This window comes from Cynocephalus volans, chromosome 6 (assembly GCF_027409185.1).
Source record: "Cynocephalus volans isolate mCynVol1 chromosome 6, mCynVol1.pri, whole genome shotgun sequence".
In the NCBI taxonomy this organism is placed as follows: domain Eukaryota; kingdom Metazoa; phylum Chordata; class Mammalia; order Dermoptera; family Cynocephalidae; genus Cynocephalus; species Cynocephalus volans.
This window is the reverse complement of record NC_084465.1, coordinates 37,389,861-37,408,888: the sequence shown is the minus strand read 5'-3', so window position 1 is coordinate 37,408,888 and position 19,028 is coordinate 37,389,861. Positions and strand designations below refer to the sequence as shown.

General features: G+C 34.9%; 1 protein-coding gene across 1 annotated transcript in view; it reads left to right on the top strand.

Annotated features, from left to right (window-relative positions):
- The window catches only part of ANKRD7 (ankyrin repeat domain 7), a 67,384-nt gene that overhangs the window by 9,655 nt on the left and 38,701 nt on the right, over nt 1-19,028 (top strand). Inside the window, exon 6 of the mRNA XM_063101033.1 lies at nt 1,253-1,362. Within this exon, the coding sequence (XP_062957103.1) occupies nt 1,253-1,362 (110 nt within the window). The remainder of the gene's footprint in view (nt 1-1,252; nt 1,363-19,028) is intronic.

The following is a 19,028-nucleotide window of genomic DNA, read 5'->3' as shown; positions in this document are numbered from 1 at the left end:
ATGTTGAAGATTCTAAGAGAATAACATTACTTTTCTCTTTTTCAAAGGAGGTAAAAGGGAAGAAAGGTAATTTCCTAATGATTAATCAATTACCTTTAGGATATGGGATCTAATTACCCTTGCCTGTTTTTCTGTATTTTATCCCTATTTTGTCACAGGAACTAAACTTTCTGTGATTGTTACTTTTGTTGCTCGTGTTGCCTGTCCAACATACTTAAGCACCTGGCCTCTGCTTATCATCATAATTCGTTAGCTCCCCTCCCTGGTACACAGGTTCTGCGGCTTAGTGAATTAGAAGAACAGACCATGTTTTTATGAGAAACATAAACTATATGAGTAGTTTTAAAAAAATAAGTGAAACTGTCTTACGTAAGGGAATTATGTGTAGGTATTTATTTTACAGTTGGCTTTAACTGACACATTTCTTTATTCTTTTCACTGAAATTCTGAAACCATATATGCCTATGAATAAGTGACTAAAATGGGCACTTTTCAGGCATGGAGAAAAGGTTTATTCTTCACTAAATTTCTCTGACCGAGGTAATCATCTTCACTTTATTTACTGTTAAACCCAGGTGCTATGAGTTGAATTTTGTTCCCCCAAAATTTGCATGTTAAAGCCTAACCCCAGTACCTAAGAATATGACTGTATTTGGAGATAGAGCCTTTAAAGTGGTGATTAAAATGAGGCCATTGAGGTGGGCCCCAATCCAATCTGACTGGTATCCTTATAAAAGGAGGAGATTAGGACATGCAGAGAAATATCAGGGTGCCCTTGCACAGAGGGTGACTTATGTGAAGCAAGAGGACCATCATCGCCAAGGCAAGGAGAGGCCTGAACGGATCCCTTCCTTATGACCCTCCTAGGAATCCAACCCTACTGGCACCTCCATCTTGAACTTTCAGCCTCCACATCTGGGAGAAAATAAGTTTTCTTTTAAGCCATCTAAATGGCAGCCCTAGCAAACGAATACACCAGTATAACTTAAAGCCATTTTTTTCTATCTTCTTAATGGCTTTTAAAAACAAGTCATATTCATGATAACAGGAAGAGGTGCCAGAGAGTGGGAGTACATGAAATAAAAATGGTGTCTGTTGACAGAGTGGGCTTGAGAGGAAGTTTGAGGGAGTGTGACACAGTTGGGAAGGCATTGACTTGTGTCTAAGGGTTTAATTTCATCGTTATATGTTATGAATTGAATTAAATGTTGATGAATGCTGGAATTCATACATGTTGTCTCCTTATGGTTAGATACCATCAATTGATTGCTAATTATGGAAAGGAGAAGAAAGTTAAACAGACATCTTTCTCTGAAGTTACAACCTTGGGCATTCCATGTGGTACAGAAGAACTGAAGGAAGGTAAGAAGTTACGAACTGAACAAGTAGTTTTTCTTGTTATTTTTTGTTTGTTTTTTTTAGAAAAAAAAGGAACTTTCTTAAGTAACATTTAAATTTGAAACAGAATCTTCTTTTTAGAAATGCCAAATATTTTTAAGAATTGTTCTTAAAGATAATTTGTGATTAAAATATTGTGACACTGCATTGACAGAAAATGTAATGTAACGATATCCGGGAAGATTAAGATCTTTTTTATCCATAGTCTCTTGACTAGTTATAAAGAACAAAATTTGTGTACATATATAGAGACTTTAATAGATATACAACAATTATTAAACTATTATTAAAGCATATTAGAAATATTGTCAAGAAAATTACCAAAAGACACTGCAAAAGCTTAAAAAGTTGTATTTCTGTCAGATTCAAAGGGGACGACTTAATCATTTTAAAACAATGACTATAAAATGCAGAAGTATCAATCCTGAATTATAACTGTGTTGTAGAGGAAGCAAAGAATTTAAGAAATATACTTAAGAGTGAGAATATTTGGACATAAATAAAGACATTGCAAATATTTGTTTTCTAGATGTGTAACCTCATTTCTACAGATCTTTTGCTGCTTCTTTGAATTAGAAAAATCTATTTTGAAGGAGCAGTTAAGTGAACTTTTGTAACATTTTCAGTGACTACCCATTTGAAGAAGTTTGTTAAATGAAGAGCAAGGTTTTTCACCTCAGAAGACATGAAAAAATTTTGTAAGACAAATATCTATATCATGACCATCAGTTGAAAAGATATGATTTGTATTCTCTGTATAGGCAATGAAAAATTTGTGTTTAAAACATTGACTAGGATAGTAGTAAGAGAAAACTGTGTTAGGCATGTGTTAGAATATTTACATAAAATAAAAATGCATTTCAGCTACAAAGTAGAGGAAAAATTAGAAATAATACTGTGTAAGTGGAAATTCTTTTATCTACAAGTATTCATCTATAAAGTGTTCTTGATTTTTTAGCAATTCTATAGTAATACATATTATAGGAAAGAAAAAAAGAAAATTCATCACCCGTATCCTCATCACCCAAACAAAGCATTTGTTAACTTTTTGGCTTGTTTTTGTAGTCTTTTACAATCTGCTTGGCTTTTTTTTTTTTTTTTTCCTACAGAGAGAACTTACAATTTTACATTAAAAACAACAATAGGGAGGAAAAGGAGATATTGGTAAAGGGACACGAAAATCAACTACAGTGTACATTGATAAAATAAAAGAAAAGAAAACAACAATAACAATAATCCATTGTATGCAGTTCTCACTGTGCTCCTTTAATGAGGTTTGGGGTGGACGTTCAATATACAGCACTGTGTGTATCATTATTTTCATTACTGGAATATTGTTCAGTGAATATTCACTCTCTTCTCCCTTACCTTTTCCCCTTCTCCTCTGACTTGGCTTGCATATGTCACTTACTATGACCCACAGCAATATGGGTGGAAGTGACAGGGTGCCTCATTTCTAGCAGAATCCCCTCACCTTCTTGCACTCTCACCATCCGCCCTGAGGAGAGCATGCTTAGACAGCAGTGACTTCTTCAGCCTGGGTCTCAGAATGAGACATACATGATACAGATCTGAACTCAAGCCTTGTTGATACCAGGCACACAGCCAGTCCCAGCAGATGCACGGCCAATACTCCCAGATAAGAAATAAGTGTTTGTTGTTTAAGCCACTGAGACTTTAGGATTGTAATTGCCCCCACCAAAAATCTGACTAATACAGAATTCCTGGGGTGAGGGCCACAGCATGGAGTTCCTGGCATTGCATTCATGCAGTCCTCAGGAGGTGTACTCTTGCACTCTGCCCACTTCCTGGATTCTGGGATCCTTCCCCTCCTCTAATTGTTCCACAGCAGCTCAGTACTGCACTCCTCACTGGCTTCCTTTGTTATGCAAAGTTGTTTTCTTCTTGCCAGTGAAACTTGCAAGATTTGTCAGCTCTGCACTGTGCAGCTCACTTGCAATGTGCTTACCCAGGTACATTACCCAGAAATCAGGCCTTTCCCCACAAAAGATTCTTTTACCAGCTGCAAGCAAAAACATTTTTATTATGTGTTACATAAGATTGATGCTTTTATTCTGCAATCTTTTCTAAGATGTAAATGAATCTTACTCAGGTTTAGGTAATCACCTTCTTACTTTGAAAGAAATACCTTATATTTCTTCCCTAAGGAGTTGTATTAGTTTGTTTTTGTTGCTGTAACAAATCCCCACCAATGTAGTGTCTTAAACAAGAATAAATTAATTGTCTTATAGTTCTGAGGGCCAGAAGTCCAAAATGGATTTTGGGGGGGCTAAAATTAAGATGTTGGCAGGATGTGCAGGAGAATCAATCAATTTCCTTGCCTTTTCTAGTATCTAGATGCCGCTCACAATCCTCGGCTCCTGAACCCCAGCAATCACATCACTCTGACCTCTGCTTCTGTCCTCAAATCTCCTCTGACTCTCCTGCCTCCCTCTTTCACTTATAAGGACCCTTGTGATTATATTAGGTCCACTTGGGTTATCCAGGAAAATCTCATATCTCAAGATACTTAATGTAAACACATTTTAAAATGCCCTTTGCCTTGTAAAATGAGGTATTCACAAGTTCTGGGTATTAGGATGTGGACATCTTGCGGGGGTGAGGGCATTATTCTGTGTGGCATAATCCTGCTGACGATGCCAATTGTGGAGCCACGGCTAAGGCCAATGCTGAATCCTGCTCACAGCACCAATTGTCTAGCTCTTAATCCTGTTCGTGAGGCCAAATGTAAAGCTAGGTGACCACGCCAGTTGTCGGGCTCTTTTTCCTGCCAGTAATCCTGCCAACTGGGTGGACTGTTGCACTAGGACTGAGTCTGGAGCTCCCAGACCCCTCAAGCCCATTCACAGACTGGGTCACAAACCCTTCATATGCCAGGCTGGGTCCCCAGACCCCTTACATGCAGATCTATGAGCTAGGTAACTGGCCAAAAGGTCCCTGGAGCCACAGGTTGGGAAGCATGGCTGTGCCAGGTGGAAGCTCGAGGCAGACGCCCACCCGCCTGCTTCACTAAAACTACTCTCTCCCTCTCTCTCTCTCTTTTTCCAAAAAACACGAGAGTAGCAACAAAACTAAAAAGATACATTAGTGTGCATGTACACTAACTCCACACACACACACACACACACACACACACAATTTGCCTAAAATGGACGTGCTGAATCACACCCAACTGGACCTGAGGCATGGGCCCTGACCAAACTAACCCATTTTCCCAACAGGCATTATTCAGCCTACCACAGGAGTGTATATTCAAGAACTGAAGTGGAGTGGAGATTACTTACTGATTTTGTTTATTTTTAATCTTGAAGGAGTCTAAAATTTAGAGGAAAGTTGTCTGAATAGTACAATGAACTTTATTTTCCTGAACTATTTGTTTGAGTGAGTAGTTTATCTTATGTTGTATAACTCCTAAGACTTTTGTGTGTATTTTTCCCAAACAAAAACATCCTCCTCCATAACCACAATATAACCATCTATATCAGGGGATTAACATTGATACAGTATTATTATATAATTCTCAGATTTCATTCACATTTTTCCAAATGTTGCAATAATTTTCTTTATTGCAAAAATCCCCCCCCCAATAAAAAACAAATGTTGCCTTTTTATTTTCCTTTACTTTCCAATGGATCCTTGGTTTTGCGTTTATTTATGTGACCTTGACACTTTTGAGGAATTAGAGGCCAGTTGTTTAATAGGATGTCCCTGAATTTGAGTTTGATAATTTCTCATGATTGGATCCATGCTATGTGTTTTTGGTGGGATTATCCCAGAAGTGTTGTATTCTTTTCACTGCATCCTCTTATGTGGCACATAATTCTAATTTGCTGTTTATTTTGATCACTCCATTAAGGTGGTAGTGTCTGCCAGCCTTTCCCAATATAAAGTTACTCCTTTTTGCTTTTGCAATAATTTTATCTATCTTGTGGATAGGTACTTTGAAACATTGTAAAGATCCTATTCCTCATCAGACTTTCCATTTAGTCATTTATAAGTTTGAATTCATGGTTTCTTATTTCATTTAATGGGTTAAATGACTTGTTTATTTGATGCTAAAATTTTCTCATGTTTGCATCTCTAATAATTTTTGGTTAAAGACTGGACATTTTAGGTAATATATTTAATGACTCTGGATTCTATTTTTCTGAGGATTGCTGTTTATTTGTTTTCGTAGCTTGCCTGAACTTAAACTGTGGAATTTGTCTCCATTGTGTTACTTTATTTTTATCTTTAATTAATTATTAATTAATATTAATTTTCTAGATAGAATATATGCTGTTTTAATTTACAGATTCAGTTCTTGCATCAGTTGCATAAATTATTTCCTTGTTACAGCTTTAAATATTTTGAAAATTTTCTTTGATTATCTCCTTCAGGACACTAATTGTCTCTAGATTACTTTGATCTGTTTTTGTATTTATCATCTTTTCTGTACTTGCTTTATCCTTTTTCCATTTTTTCCTCTACATTCATTATGATTATGCCTTTTAATAATGACATTGATTCAGTTTTCAGTGAAGTCTATTATATATCTTGATATTTCCAATTTATATCAATTCTATAATGGTATCTTTTTGGTTTTTGGTTAGTTTACTTAACTTGACCACCTCTCATTTTTCTCATTCTGTATTCTACAATCCTGTATTTGAGCACTTACTTTTTGGACTCCTGATCATATTAACTTAGTCTGTAGTGTGATTAAATTAAGCAGCATCTGCTTGTATTTCTTGGGTTATTTTTCTTCCAAATTGTATTTGTGCAAATTGTACTTATGCATGCTAAATTACTTATTTACTTTGTTTCTTTATTTGTATTCCCCTTTTTTGGGAGGCAAAAATAATTCTATTTTTTTTTTTTTTTGCTCATGTTTAGCTTGGGCAGCAATGCTCAGTCTTTCTGTTTGTTCCTTTGCTTTTTATTATGCTTTTTGTCTTCAATTATTATTGTCTAAGATTAGTTCCTGCAACTCTGCCTATAATTAAACTACTTAGATAAGAGCAATGTTTTTAAATTTTTAAATTTGCTTTTAAAGACTAGTTTTTAGAAGTGTGTTTGCTTGCTGTCTTCTGATTTTAATTTCATGTTTTATATAGAAATGTATTTATAGTGGTTTGCAAATGATCTTACTCAAGAAATGATTGCAATTTCCTTCATAGGGTTTGGTTCCAGCTACCAAAAAGATAATTATATTTAAAAGTGTTGGTGTCTTTTTGTCATGTCAAGTCATAGCTATATATTAAGTTGTACCTGGAACACAAAAACTTTAGGTACTTGTGGTATCTTAGGTGAATGTGTAACAAAATACTTTCAAGCAAAGTTTCTATTAGATCTATTTAGAAATAAATGCCATGTATCTTTACAGCATCAATAAACACAGTAAAGTTAAGATATTTTCGTGAACATATTAGATAATCATGCTAAATCTTTATGAAGATGATGTGTTCAAAACTTAGTGTAAATGTTACTGTGATCAGGCTAAGTGAAATCAGACATTTTGAATAAGTTGGAGTCTTTTAACATTGAAATCAATGAGCGATGGAACACAGTTATAAGCTGCCCCATTTCTATTTACTTGGCAAAGCAGTTTTTGACCTTTTATCTTGTATTTTGTGCCATACCAGATAATAAGTTTCAGTATTTTAGTGCTGTGCTGCTGTAAAATATATAAAATAAGATTATAATCATTGCTAAAGAACAATTAAGATATTATATCTTCTAAAAAATATCTAAAATTCTCAAAATATTATTGAGAAGAGACTTAGGGCCTCAGAAATCTGGATTAGATTTTACTTTTTTCACCTGTACATATACGAAACATTTTTGAATCTAGACATTAACAGAATGAAAAGAATATCCACTCTAATTTGGCATCTCAGGAGAACTCACTAAACTTTTTGAACATGATAATTTTTATCATTTTGATATATAACACTTCAGAAATAATTCTAAGAATATATAAGTGGAAGAATCTAGTTTTAGACAGAGAGCTCTTTTGTCATTGAATAACTTAAGACTGCTCTAAATCAGCAACAGTAGTATTAAAAAAGTATATCTTTATTCTTTGACCTGGTCATTCACATTTTAGGATATATTGTAAGGAAATGACTAGAAATTAAGGCAAAGATTTATATACACTGATGTACATCACAGATTTATTTATATAGCAAAAAACCTTAAACCATTTAAATGTTCAACAATAGTAGATGCTTTGGATTTCCAGGGTGAGGTGATCTAATTAATGCCAAATATAAAAAGTAAATCTCTCGCCCTGCTGCTTGCTGCTCAGTATCCTATCTTGATGATTCTGCTGATTCTTTGTTGTTCTTTACTGCATTTACTCTGCCATTGTCTTTTGAAGCACTATAAAATACAGATAAACAAAGGAAAATAAAATAAAAAGCATCCCTAATTCTTTAATCTAACCATAACTTTGTTAATACATTGTATATATTCATATAACTACATATACACTGTATGTACTTATATTTAGTGTATTTAGTATGTCTATGTGCATGTGTGTGTGTGTGTATGTATAAAATATGTGTGTGTGTTATAATGAGATCATATTTGTATTTAGTATGTGTATGTGCATATGTGTGTGTATATATATATATATAAAACGTGTGTATGTGTGTTATAATGATATCATATTTGTTTTGGAACATATTTGTTTCACTTAGCAATTCATACAAACCGATTTCCAAGTTATGTAATATTCTTTTACAACAAAAATTGTAATGCTGGTATAATATTTTATTATATGAATGAATATGCCGTTATTTAGTTTAATAGTTTTATGTGGGGAACATTTAGGTTATTTTCAGTTTTTCACTATTATAAGCAACACTTTGGTGAGCACTTTTCTATACATACCTTGTATACATATCCAATTAGTATCTTAGGGTATAATTCTAGAAGTGGATTTGCTAGATGTAAGATGAATGTTTTAAAGCCTTTGATAAGTGTTCCTAAATGACCTCAGAAAACATGGGACCAATTTGTATTCTTATATGTAGAGAATAAATTTACTTACCTAATATCCTTGCCTATCTGCCTCTTCTGCTCCTGCCAGCACTGGCTATTCATAATCTTCAGAATCTGCCAGTTGGTGTTAATGGAGGGAGAACATTTTTTCACATTTATTAGACATTTGATTTTTGTGTCTGTGTTAGGGGGAGAATGTGAAATACCTGTTCATGTCCTTTGCCCATTTTCCTACTGATTTGCATGAATGCATAAATTTTAAGATTACAAATGTGCATTAATTGCATATGGAGAGTGTATAGTTGATTTAACTTTGGTTCAACAGATTTAAATCTCGTGATTCCTTGAAGTAATTAGCTCCGCCCCCAATATGATATTTATTCTTTATTGAACTACATATTTGAATACGTCTTCTTCATATGCTCATTTATATTTCCCCTGTTGACATAGTTATTATTTGTAAGCAATTAGCTCACTTTCAAATCATGACCATTTTAGTCACAGGGCTGCTTATGGCACATTTTCATTTTATTTATACTTATTTCAATGAGGAATAATTATGAACCTCTTATTTGCTTCCTGTAGCTAAGAGGAATTTCCCTCACATAACCTTTCATTTCTTTTCTCTTTTCTTATTTCTTTTTTCATTTTCTTTTTTTGGGGCTGTGTTTCTGATTCATACTTATAAGATGATAGGAATTTGGAAGGATTTTGTCCTGAATAAGATTAAGATTTAAGGTGCTTTTAGAATATTTATTTGGTATTTGCTTCGTTTGTAAAAAAAAAAAAAAAAATCTGCCCTTTATAACAAAATTTATAATTCAATACAATCTTTTTTTCTGCTGTTTGCTTCCTTGTGTAACTGCCATCTAGTGGTCAATCTAAATGCTGCTCGGCTGTGTAAAATAGAAAGTTCTATGTAGGATATATGGAGATAGAGATTGAAAACTAATCAGAGATATCCTGTGGCAATGTGTGTTTTCTGTTAGTGTGTACCAGATCAGATTATATAGAATAAAAATACAGAATCTCTCTTCCATTTAGTCCTTTTAGGCTGATATTAGAGATATGTAACCTCATCATACATAAACCATGTTGTTCTTGTTACAGATACAGTATTCAGGAATTGAGGTTGAAAAATTGATTTGTGTAAAGATAAGCAGCAATTGTTTAAAAGAACCAGTACAAGTTGAGGAGAGGAAGTGAACCAGAAGATAGGACAGTAATAAGGATAACAAGGGTCTAATGAGAGGAAGAGAAGAAAAGAGGAGAGAGGGAAGGTTATATAGAGAGGAAAGATGGATGGGGATCAGTCCAGACATAGGGAAAATACCTGAGTAGGGAGAAGGAAGAAATAGCAAAGAAGAAACAGCGAGCTGGAGCAAAGAGGCAAACTGACAAAGTTGAAATGGGAAAGGAGATTAAAAATGTGTCCAAGGGAAAAGAAGGATGGTATTTAATAACATATTTTAAAGTTCTGAACATCATTGCTTCATTCACAGTGTTCTGTAGGGAGAAAATCTTTTATACAAATTTTAAAGTTTTAAGATATTCGAATACATAGGGATCCATGAATCAGTTCTGACACATGGGAGAACTGTCACTTTGAATGAATTTGTATCCTCTCCAGTACCTACTACTTTTCTTAGAACATACTAGGCACCTATTAAAATTGAATATTTATTGAATGAAATGTTCGTTGAAAGAATGATTAGAATGTTTAATATATTATAAGTATCTTTCAGTGGTTGGAGCATCTACAATTTTCTTTGTTATAGTTATTCAGTAGAGTTAGCAAGGAGAGTGGTTAGAAGCTAGAGGACTTGTTCTATTATTACAGAAGAATGTCTACACTAAATGATCAATTTATACATCTAGACTACACGTGCATGTGCATTGACTGATTTGCTCTTGCATTTTTCATATTCAGGGTTCTCATAATTCAGGGACATAGTGAGCAGAGTTGTGTTGCTTTTACTATGCATTATCATTTGGAATTTCATTGGAGTATTCAACTAGCAGAGACCTTCAAGTGGAATCTAGAACTCCTGATTGCTTTGAACAATCCAGGCAATTGAGAGTGCTGAAGAATAAGGTAAATCAATGTATGCTTTAGAAGTCTTTTATTAAAAAGAAGACAAGTACCATTCAACAAATATTTATTGAGTTTCTGTTGTATGTCAGGCATGTAATAGGCATGGCAGTACTACGATGAAAAGCATCTTATGGTCCGGTAAGTTTTTAAGCTAACTGGAGAATGTACAGACTGAAAATCTCTCACCTTCTTCTTTAAGAAATAAGTTTCAGCTTATATGAGTCCTCATGCCTTAAGTGACAGCAGAATTTTAAGATGAGTCCCAGTGACCCAAGGCCTTATATAATCTCCTGTTGAGTGTGTGTGGAACCTGTTAATATGACATCACTCCTGTGATTATGTTACCTCAAATGGCAAAAGTGAGATTATCCTGTTTGGGTCTGACCTAATCACATGAGCTCTTTAAAGCCAGGTCTAGAGATCAGACACAGAAAAACTCAGAGATGCAAGTAGGAGAGAAATCTGAGGTAAGGGAAATTCTCTTACTGTCTTTGAGTACAAAGGAGGAAATGTGGCAAGAACTGAGAATCGCACTAGGAACTGAGAGCATCCTCTAGTCAACAGCCATATCAAGAAAAAGGGGACCTCAATCCTGCAGACTCAAGCCATTAAATTCTTTCAGCACCTGTATGAACTTGGAAGAGTACCCTGAGTACCAGATGAAGACAGCAACTTGTGACAACTCGATCTGAGACCTAACAGAGAGGCCACCCCCCTGTGCCAGTACTTCTGGCCTAGTTCATCAATGTTTTATAGCTTTCAGTACACAAGTCTCTTGGCTCCCTAGCTAAGCTTATTCTTTTTGGTGCTATTGTAAATGGGATTGTTTTCCTAATGGCCTTTTCAGATAGTTCATTTTTAGTGTATAGAAATGCAACTGATTTTTTTATATTGCCTTTGTATCCTCCAGCTTTACTGAATCTGTTTATTAGTTCTATACTTTTTGGTGGAGTCTTACAGTTTTCTGTATAGAAGATCATGTCTGCAAACAGAGAACATTTTACTTCTTCCTTTCCTACTTGGATGTCCTTTATTTCTTTTTCTTCCCTAATTCCTCTGGCTGGGACTTCCAGTACTTTGTTGAATAGAACTGGCAAAAGTGGACATCCTTACCTTGTTCCTGATCTTAGAGGAAAAGCTTTAAATTTTTCATTGTTGAGTTAGCTGTGGGCTTTTCATATTGTAACCTTTGTTATGTTTAGGTAATTTTCTTCTATTCATAGTTTGTTGAGTTTTTAATCATGAAATGGTGTTGACTTTTGTCAAATGTTTTTTTCTGTATATATTGTGAAGATCATATAATTTTCACCCTTTATTCTGTTCACGTGGTGTAGCACATTAATTGGTATTTGTAGGATGAACCATCCTTGCATCCTAGGGTTGAATACCTTTTGCTATGTTGCACAATCTTTAATGTGCTACTGAATTTGATTTGCTAGTATTTTGTTTAGGATTTTTGGATCTATGTTTATCAGGAGTAGGCCTGTAGTTTTCTTTTCTTGTGGTGTCTGTCTGACTTTGTTATCAGGGGAATGCTGGACTTATAAGATAAGTTTGGGGCTATTCCCCTTTCTGGAATTTTTTGGAAGAGTTTGAGAAAGGTTGGTGTTAACTCTTCTTTAAATGTTTGGTAGAATTCACCAGTGAAGCCATTTGGTTCCGGGATTTTCTTTGTTGAGAGGTTTTTGATTACTGATTCAATCTGCTTACTCGAATAGATTTGAATTCATTTAAAAAGTAACCTACCCAATTTTCAAAGGGAAGTATATCTGGAGACAGTTTGCATTCCATTTTTGTTTGTTTGATGTTGTATTCCTGGCGATTCAGGCATAAATAAGGAAAAGGTAAAAATTGCATCTGTAAAAATCTACGTACTCTATGTAACTAAAATTTTTGATAAATTAATTCTGGGTTTTGAGAAGGATGCATGTGTAATGAAGATTCCTGGGAAAATGCAAGTGAGCCCCCGGACATCAAGTGTCATTGTTTTTCTCATTGGAAGTATATAAAATTACAGTCTAATGAAGTAAGATACACTAAGAGTTGTTTACTCCTTCCCAGAGATTGGCCACTCCTAGGCAATGAGGAAAGGGAACATGTATTTTATAAATAATCTTTGTTTATTTTTATGTTTCTTAAAAGTTAGGGAGAAACTTTTCTCTTTGTGTTCAAATAAGACGAGTTAAAAGATGTGATAGGATGGCACCATGGATTCCTAATTTCTGCTGCAGGTTTAGATATTTGCACCCTATATCCCTTTCAGACACACACACACACACACACACACACACACACACACACACACACACACACACACACACACACACACACACACACACACACACACACACACACACACACACACACACACACACACACACACACACACGCTGGAAGAATCACATGGCTTTAGGCAGGTTTAGATATTTGCACCCTATATCCCTTTCAGACACACACACGCACGCACGCACGCACGCACGCACGCGCACGCGCGCTGGAAGAATCACATGGCTTTCTTCATAAGAGACTCAGCTGTGCACTGAGGGCCTTCATAGCCGAATGAGCCACACCTATGCTGTGTCTCAAAACTGTTGGGACTGCTGAAGAATTCAAACTTCAGCAAAGGCCTGAAGCATTATGACTAATATCCAAGTCTTCTAATGCCCTGAAATATGTCGATTATTATTACTATCATAAAAGAATTAAAGTACAATCTTGATTAAGGGAGACTTAAAGTATAAGAACAGGAGCTTGGAAGAAGGGATTTCTAAAGGCCTTTGGGATTTTATCAGTTAACTGCTGTTGTATATCACTGGATATCAAGAATTCCTGAAAGCAAAAACGAAAACAAAACCAAAAGCAATGGTTTGGCTAATACCCCACATAAGTAGAATAGCGACCCTTTCCTTTGGCCTCTCTTTTAATAATGATTCTAACTGTACTTTAAAAGATGTGCATTTTTATAGTGATAGGAGGGGCTGAATTAGAAGGAAATTAGAGCTGTTGTTATATGTTACCCTTCAAAGTTTCCGAAAGTTTCTTCCTGTGAGTCAGGCCTAGCTGCTCCCAAGTGCTGATATATGCTGCAAGAGCAAGAAAATATACTGAGATTCTATCACCTAAATTGATCTCAGTCTTGTTTTCATTGTTCCAGGCTATCAAATGCTACAAATGGAAGAGACTGCTACCAGTAATACTTTCAATGATTACATATATAGACAAAACATCAAATATCACAAAATTGGCAATGTATATTAAATACTTGTAACAAGATAAAAGGAATAATTGCCATGCTATTATAGACAATCAACAGTCTTTGGAAAACTGTGGAAGCAACAATGAATTATCTGGTACCTTATTAGACCATGAAGTAAAAGCTGCTATAAAAAGTTATGAATATGTAATTTTCTAACAGTCTTCAGTTGATGTGTATTAGCATTCAAATAGTTCACAGGAAAAGATTACATGCTTTACATCAGGTTTTCGAGTTTTACAAATTGTGGTGGGAGCAACCTCATGCTTCACTGAATTATTCCATTTTTAGGCAGAATGAAAGTAAAGACTTCCTGTTGTGTAATGGAAGTGCTTGCCTAGAAGGTCAGGAAACATTTTCACTTAGTTCTGCTACAGAGAATTATGAACTGAAATAAATGCAATCTTTGGGTCTCAGTTTATTCATTTTAAAATAATAAATATTAGGACTTAAGATATTTAAGGCATCATTTATAGTCAAAAATATTTTGACTATAAGCAAAATATACAAATTTTTAAATGATCATCTTATGGATGACCTCCCTTGAAGAATATTATGACTGCTCTGTGTATATTTGAACATACTCTGCATCACTGGAGAGTGTGATCCTAGGGAGACTCCAACAAAATTACAAAGTAGAAATTTTTTCTGCTTTCATTTCCTATTCTTCCTAAATATTTGAGGACTTCAAGATATTATTTGCCTAATATATCACGTTTTCCTACAATGTTCTAAGATTCGAGACTTTCTCAACTTCTATTAATTGTTTTTTCTCTTCATTGAAATCCTGCTTTTATTTAGATAAAATTGAGTGGTAATTCAATTAAAAGTGGAACTTCATTAAAATTTGAAACTTCTGCTTTGTGAAAGACCCTGTTAAAAGAACAAAAACATAAGCTACAATATGGGAGAAAATATTGCAAATTATTTTCAAAAGTATATGACAAAGAACTCGTATCTAGGTTTTGTAAAAATTTCAATACCCAGCAGTAAAGATTAATCAATCTTGTTAGGAAAAGGACAAAATACATGAAGAGACATTTCACCAAAGAGGATATACAGATGGCAATAAGACACGATAAGATGTTCAACATCATTAGCCATTAGAGAAATGGAAATTAAAACTACAACAGATAGCACTATGTACCTATCAGAATGGATAAGATAAAACAACAACAACAACAAAAAAAACCCAGTGTCCAATGTCAAATGCTGGTGAGGATAAAGAGAAACCGGATCACTCACATTGCTAACTGGAATGTAAAATGGTAAAGCTACTCTGAAAAATGATTTGGCAATTCCTTAAACTAATAAACATGCAACTACCATACAACCCAGCAATTGCACTCCTGGGCATTTATTCCAGAGAAATGAAAACTCAGGTTCACATAAAAACCTGTACACCAATGTTCACAGCAGCTTTATCTGTAATAGCCCCAAATTAGAAACAACCTAGATGTCCTTCAGGGGGTGAATGGTTGAACAAACTGTGGCACATTTACACCATGGAATAATGAACTATTGATACACATCACAACCTTGGTGAATTTCCAGAGATGTATGTCGAGTGAAAAAAGCAAGGCCTAAAAGTTTGCATATTGTGTGATTCCATTTATAGAACATTCTTGAAATGACAAAATTATAGAAACGGAGATCAGATTACTAGTCGCAAGGGGTTAATGTGGTGGTAGATGGTAGGAGGGGTGTCGGTGTGCTATAACAAGGCAACATAAGGAACCCCTGTGATGATGAAAATGTTCTGTATCTTGACTGTATCAATGTCAATATCCTGGTCATTTTGCATGGGGCAAACTAGGGTAAAGGGTAAATGGGATTTCTCTGTATTATTTCTTACAACTACCTGTGAATCTACCATGATCTAAAAATAAAAAGTTTAATTAAAAATATATACATATTTAAAAAAGTTACTAGGTCAAAACACATTCCTCTGAAGGTATGGGTACTTAAGGATAGTCTACTTCTTCCAACCTAATATAAATTTTAGACAGCTTCACATAATATGTTTATGTCCTTTAAATAACTATTTTGTATAGTTGGAGAGCAAGGCTTTGTTCTATGTGTACAATATGTATATTTCTCCAGAGACATTGCAAGTTGTAAGTAAAAACTGAACTCTTTTTTAGATGTTGTATTTATTTTTCGAAACAATAGATGGCATCTGAGTTTCACAAATAAAATTCATGATTCATGCTCATGTATCAGAAAATGCAATTGTATTTTTCATGGTAATTTAAAATTTAATTTACATTGTACTCATCGTAGATTTTAATATATTTATTAGTTAAAAGAATGCACATTTTATTCTAAAATTAATGTTGAGAATTTTTCTACTTTTTCGGAAAAATATGAAAATAAACTATAGATTTTATAATGTAATTTTTTGTCCCTTTGAATGTATTATAATTTATATATTGCAGGAGAATATTCTTTTCCTTTCAAATCTGTACTGGAAGTTTTAACTAAAATCAAGAAAATTCTAATGCATAGCAATTGTTAATTTTTCTAATTATAGTTAATATTCAGATGTGTAGAAAAATCTAATGCAAATATTCAATATATGAATGATATTTAACTTTATTCTCTAATAAAGCTTACATTATTTGGAAATACTAGCCTTCTAACTCCATGAGTTCTGACCACTCATATCTCAGGTGCCAAATGTTTTCTTGCTTCCCTTTCAGGATTTGAAATTTAATTTTGTGGGGCTATTTTAAACCTGAGGACCTGCCCTAGGTGAGACTAATCACTTCCTATTGTTTTCAGGTGTTCAGTACCTCTATCCCAGTTTAAAAATAAAAGCTTGAAACCTGTGTTATTTCTCTAGCTGTTAGACTGTAAAGTAAACTCACACACATATTCAGAGCTGTTGATTTTATTCTTTCCTAAGAGCCACTAGGCTTCATTGATTTTAAATATGTTTAAATTTTATATTTTCATTCTTTTGTGGTGCCCATCAGCACACAACCCTGCAGGGAAAGGCCATGAAGAAAGCTACCTGCCAGGCTTGCAGTGATTATCTGGGTCCTGGGTTTCAGGTTTCAGGCTCCAAACCCCCCAGCCTGATAAGAAAGCCCAAACCCTGACTAAATGAATGGTAAAAGCAATCCCAGATTTTCCATTTAGAGAATGGATTTGAATCCACGCTCAGCCATTTTTGAACTCTGAAACTGTGGTTAAGTTTTGAAACCTACCTGATATTCAGTTTCATCTACAACATTTAATAACATGAGTACATCCAGATTTTTTAAAAAATAAACAAGCTATCCTAAGTTATTTTAAATTTAAATTGTTTAGTTTTCTCGTGCACTAAGACTATAACTAAATTCTTCACTGGGGGAGAACATGGTTAAAAACTATATAGTATGTGGGTTTCTTGTAATGTGGATTTTTTCTTAGTTTATTTACAGTCATTATACAGTATTGTTAGTTAACTGGTGAAATAAAATTAAACCTACTCAAGTTAGAGGGAACTTTGTCTTTGTGTTCTGTACTAAAACATCTGATCCACAAACTGAATAGAAAATTCCATCAATTCCACTGCCCAGTGTGAAGCAGGACCTTCCCCCACCACACACACACTCACGGTAGGAGGAGAAGTTAAGGGCAGTGTCATGGTCTGTTGCTTTTTATTTATGAAAACATGGTTCTCATCTTGTCTGCACTGGATGGAAATGAAGTAGCACATCACAAACACTTTTCCTGTTCACTTATCTGTGGAAAATGGTTTTCATAAGCAAATTTAAATAAGGGGGTTATGCTTAGATTTTTTGTACAGAACAAATGCTGACCTCATATAATCTTTCTTTCTGCTTGGCAATACTGCTGAGCTCAACAAAACCTGTCGGTGCTGTAAACTGTCTAATAAATCTCTAGTCCTGCTATGTGTTGAAAACAACACAGTGATATGACAGACACATCAGCAGTGGGAATGACTGTTCATGAAAAATTGGTCTAGCACTAAGATGAATTTTATTGGCATTAGTGAATGTTCTATATTGTAGAAAGTCTTAAGATATCTTGTTATTCACATTCCTTATTAATCTTAGTGATATGGAAGCTAATTCTTTAACTGCTAAATTGTAGCTACTGTGATGTATTTAGTAGTGGATAGTAGAGAGTTGCCTCCCTGACTGGTCCTCTTCTGATAGGTGCAGTTTATGGGGAATTTCACCTACTATTGTAGCTTGAGGAAACTGTTATTACATGAGTGGAGTGATTAAAAACACATGTATTATGTGTAACATGTAGCTTATCCATTATAACAGAGTCCCAGAAAGAAACAGAATCAAACTCAGATAATATAAGACTTTAATAAAAATAGAATTTAGAGCATTAACAAGGCAGTTGATGAATTTAGAGACTACCAATATTGAGATGCCATTACTAGCCTGACAGGAGTTGGAGTTCTTAGATAAGAGGTGCAGGACAGGAAGGCAGTAGTGGAGAGATGAAAACACCATCAGGAAACACATCTTAGATAGGGAGTGGGGCATACACAAACTGCTTTCTCCTCTTGCACTCTGATCTACTGAGCCTCCAACTGGCTGAAAAGAACTGGGAACCAGTTGGCAAGATGTAGTCCATAAGGTTCAGAATCTTGGAGCACAGAGTAGGGCACAGAGAAAGGCTGGAAATTAATCCGGGGCAGGGTAGCTGGACGCAAGGTAAATAACCAGTAAACTCCGACAAAAATAAACTTTGTTAGGATAGACTTGTGTCATGGCTATTTATACATTTTTCTACCTTGGGCACAATTAGGTCTTAATTGCAAGGTATCCCCATTTAACAATACTTGGAAAAGTTCTTTAAATCAGAATTTAATGAGCTGCGGCTCAGTGGCTTCTGGTATGAAGATTTACCCTGGGGACTAGATGCTTCTAGTAAGTGGGTTTGGGTGGTGCCTTAATCCAAAATATCCACTTGCATCTCCTAATGTACATTGCGGTCTTGAAGCCCAGGAAGAAAAAGTCTTTGACCTCTGCTCATCAGGGAGGTTCAGACAATTTGATGATTAAGGGGGCTGCACCAATAGATGGTAGTTTACAGCGATAAAGGGAAAATGAAGTCTGTCAATCCAGCAATGGAACCCGAGTTATAGGGAAGTACAGGTTAAAACTGTATAGCTGATTTTGAGCAATTTTACTACTACTCACCCCATTACCTGGTAAATCTTTGCTGAAACAGTATTGTAGTGTTGGTGATAGTGCTGGAACCAGAGGAAGTAGACTGCCACGCAGGGGCAGTGCCTTTCCG